The sequence below is a fragment of the Nycticebus coucang genome, chromosome 10 (assembly GCF_027406575.1).
Source record: "Nycticebus coucang isolate mNycCou1 chromosome 10, mNycCou1.pri, whole genome shotgun sequence".
Taxonomy (NCBI): Eukaryota; Metazoa; Chordata; class Mammalia; order Primates; family Lorisidae; genus Nycticebus; species Nycticebus coucang.
In genome coordinates, this window is record NC_069789.1 from 8,493,451 (window position 1) to 8,497,813 (window position 4,363).

General features: G+C 44.1%; 1 protein-coding gene across 1 annotated transcript; it reads left to right on the forward strand.

Annotated features, from left to right (window-relative positions):
• The first annotated feature begins 1,495 nt into the window (after nucleotides 1-1,495).
• On the forward strand, nucleotides 1,496-1,897 carry LOC128596905 (40S ribosomal protein S24-like). The gene has a single exon (XM_053606747.1). It carries the CDS (start codon nucleotides 1,496-1,498, stop codon nucleotides 1,895-1,897), a length of 402 nt encoding a protein of 133 aa, XP_053462722.1.
• The last annotated feature ends 2,466 nt before the right edge of the window (nucleotides 1,898-4,363 follow it).

Genomic DNA, 4,363 nt, shown 5'->3' on the forward strand with positions numbered 1-4,363 from the left:
GCAATTGTTAGGTAAAGTCCCTCCAGGCTTAATTTCTTACTAGGTATGAATATGCAGGAAACAACTTGAATAAGAAAAAAACGTAGTGATTAACTCTGACTTTGTAACTTGACTATAGCAAGAGAAGAATTGTGGGAGCAGATATGTGATTTCCATGCTTTCCAGAATCACCATGCCCTTGGCCTGTGCTGAACTTTTCCATGACCTTGGCAGGGGGGTTCTGGAGAGCGCTTGGCAAGGCTATAACGCTACTCTCCTGGCCTACGGCCACACTGGCTCTGGGAAGAGCTATTCCATGGTTGGGTTTGGTGCAAACAAGGGTATTATACCCAACGTGTGTGAGGAGCTCTTTCACGCAATGGAGAACCAGGAGAAAAATCGAGAATACCAGGTATGTACTTTTTCGTTGTGGACCCCCTCTCCAAAATCTCTATTTTAGGATACTGTTAGTTTTCCATACCAACATTTTTATGATTAGAAAATCATGTTGCGGTGAAATCAGATGTTGAATTTTTCCAGTTTTATGGCAACAGATCCAAGGATATATTTTTAAAAATCACTACAGGTATCCCAGAAGCAGAATTTTTTTTTTTTTGAGACAGAGTTTCACTCTGTCGCCCTGGGTAGAGTGCCGTGGTATCATCATAGCTCACGGTAACCTCAAATTCCTGAGCTCAAGCAATGTCCCTGCCTCATCCTCCACAGTAGCTGAGACCACAGGCACCTGCCGTGACGCCTGTTCTATTTTTAGTAGATGAAGACTGTTACTTTGCCTCCCCCTTGCCCTAGCATAGAACACCCAAGACAATTTTAAATTTGGTGAAGGTTGATGACATTTCCAAGATGAAGTGTAGCAACTAACAAATTAGCTTTAACACAGGGCAGTAAAATGCCAGCAAAGCATCGTCTTAAGTTTTTGCGTCTCAAATGCAGAACAGTTTACATTCATGTGACGAAAGTTCAATAGTGCATTATTTTTTATCTTAATTATTTTTCTGATTTTATTTTTTTTCTTTTTTTGTTTTTGGCCTGTGCTGGGCTTGAACCTACCACCTCTGGTACATGGGGCCAGCACCCCACTCCTTGAGCCACAGGCACGGCCGTATTTTTCTGATTTTAAATGTAAGGTGTTCGAGTTAGAGGATAGAATTCTCAATCTCATCACCTCAATGCCATTAACATTCTAATTTTCAATTAAAATATTTCTTTTTTTTTTAAGAGACAGTCTCATTTTGTCGCCCTCGGTAGAGTGCTGTGGTGTCACAGCTCACAGCAACCTTCAGCTCCTGGGCTTAAACAATTCTCTTGCCTCAGCCTCCCAAGAAGCTGGGACTACAGGCACCTGCTACAACTCCTGGCTATTTTTTTGTTGTTGCAGTTTGGCCAGAGCCAGGTTTGAACCCACCACCCTCAGTATATGGGGCCAGCACCCTACTCACTGAGCCACAGGTGTTGACCTAATTTTTAAATTAAAACATTTTCCGCTCCCGCCATCATGAACGACACAGTAATTATCCGGACCAGGAAGTTCATGACTAACCGACTACTTCAGAGGAAACAAATGGTCATTGATATCCTTCACCCTGGGAAGGTAACAGTACCAAAGACAGAAATTAGAGAAAAACTAGCCAAAATGTACAAGACCACACCTGATGTCATCTTCGTATTTGGATTCAGAACTCACTGTGGTGGTGGGAAGACAACGGGCTTTGGCATGATTTACGATTCTTTGGATTATGCAAAGAAAAATGAACCCAAACATAGACTTACAAGGCATGGCCTGTATGAGAAGAAAAAGACGTCAAGAAAGCAGCGAAAGGAACGCAGGAACAGAATGAAGAAAGTCAGGGGGACTGCGAAGGCTAATGTCGGTGCTGGTAAAAAGACGAAGGACTAAAGACTCTACAGTGACGTTATTTGCAGCCATTGTATAGATGTTTCACAAGAGGATTAATAAAGACTTTTCATGTGTCAAAAAAAAATATTTTCCAAGGAATACAAGTATAGCTTTAATTCATTTTTGTCTTTTAGAGACAGACTCTCACTTTGTTGACCAGGCTGGATGGCACTGACATGACCATAGCTCACTACAGCCTTGAATTCTTGGCTTCAAGTGATCCTCTTACCTCAGCCTCCCAAAGTGCTGGGTTTATAGGTGTGAGCCACCACAACCTGATACAAGCACAGAGTGAAAACGCAAATACTCAAGGGAAAGGAAAGCACATGTCCACACAAAAACTTGTGCATGAATGTTCCAGAGCATTGTGTTTACAATAGTCAAAAAGTGGAAACAACCCAATGTCCATGAACTGATAAAATGCGGTGTAGCCAGGCACAGCGGCTCACACCTGTAATCCCAGCACTCTGGGAGGCCGAGGCAGGTGGATCACTTGAGTTCTGGAGCTCAAGACCAGCTCTGGCACCTATCTGTGTGTGCATTTTTTGAGAGTCTCATTCCATTGCCCAGGCTAGAGTGCCATGGCATCATCATAGCTCACAACAATTTCAAACTCCTGGCCTTGAGCGATCCTCTTGACTCAGCCTCCCCAGTAGCTGGGACTACAGGCACCTGCCACAATGCCCAGCTAAGTTTTTCTGATCTTAATAGAGTTGGGGGTTGCTCTTTCTCAGGGTGGTAACCAACTCCTGAGCTCAAGCAATCCACCTGCCTCAGCCTCCCAGGGTGCTAGGATTACAGGCACGAGCCAGTGTGCCCGGCCTGTATTTTGTGTATATTAAGAGCTTCCCCACATCATTACAATTGCTTGAGAACCCCATATTGCATGTTAAAATAGAGCTTTTCTACATTTCATATTAGCTTTTCACTTCGTTAACATTTTTGGTGTCTCCATATCACTGTATTTCAAATTGACTGAAGACAACGCTTACTTCATGCTTTTCTCCGTACAGGTTACGTTCAATATGCTGGAAATTTACAATGAACAGGTAACAGATGTTTTCTGTCACACATGTCTGAGTGACTCCGCAGTGTGATAAATGTCAGGGATTCCCACTCTCTCCCCTGCCTTCAGCCCGGCCTGGACTCCATCGTCTCACAGTCCTTAACCTGCCCACTCCAGGTTTTAACCTCTGTTCCTCCTTTCCACATCTGTTTCCTTCTTCCATACATCTATCCTTTCCCTGCCCTGAAAGAAACCAGTGAATTTGGCTCAGCATCCATAGCTTATTGGATAGGGCGCCAGCCACGTACACCAGGGCTGGCAGGTTCGAACCTGGCCCAGGCCAGCTAAACAACAATAACAGCAATATCAAAAAAACAGCCGGGTGTTGTGGCGGGCACCTGTAGTCCCAGCCACTGGGGAGGCTGAGTCAAGAGACTTGGGCTTAAGCCCAAGAGTCTGAGGTTGCTGTGAGCAGGGACGTTACAGCACTCTACAGAGGGTGACAGAGTGAGACTCTGTCTCAAAAAAAAATAATAATAAAGATAAATAAATAAACCAGTGCATTTAAGATCCACTTCAAATATCAGCTCCTGTTTCCTGAGGCAGTTAGCATCAGTCAGCATGATGTTGTACAGGGGGTGGCAAACTTCATCTCCCAGGGCCAGGCAGAGATCTGCAGGCTCTGAGATTCCCGCTGTTTGCTGCAACCACCCTGCTCTGCCGCTACAGTGCAGTGGGGCCACCTGTGTGTGAATAGGTGCAGCTGTACGCCAATGAAACTTTGTTCGTGGACACTGAAATTTGCATTTTAGGTCATTTCCATCTGCCCCAAAATGTTACTTTTCTTTTGATTAGTTCTAACCCTGTAAAAATGTGGAAAAGGGGCCTGTGCTCAGTGGGTAGGCTGCCAGCCCCATATACTGAGGATGGCAGACTCAAACCCAGCCCCGGCCAAACTGCAACAACAACAAAAAATAGTCAGGTATTGTGGCGAGTGCCTGTAGTCCCAGCTACTTGGGAGGCTGAGGCAAGAGAATTGCCTAAGCCTAGGAGTTGGAGGTTGCTGTGAGCTGTGACGCCACGGCACTCTACCGAGGGCGATAAACTGAGACTGTCTCTAAAAGATAAAAATAAACTAAAATAAATAAATAAAATAAAAAGGTGGAAAACATTCTTAGTTCAAGGTTCATACCAAAGCATTGTGGACTGAATTTTCCCATTCCTTGAACAGTAAAGAGAACATGGTTTTGAATCCCAGCTCTGTCATTCATTAGCTGAGTGACTTTGGAAAATATCACTTTAATTCAGAGTTCAATTTGCTCATTCCTAAGGTGGAGAATTTAAAGAAAGATACTCTGTCTTAAGGCATGTTCTTTCATTGTTACTTTTCCCTTTGCACTTATTACATTCTACTGTTAACTTTTAAGCCTGTGGCCCCATATGCCGAGGGTGGTGGGTTC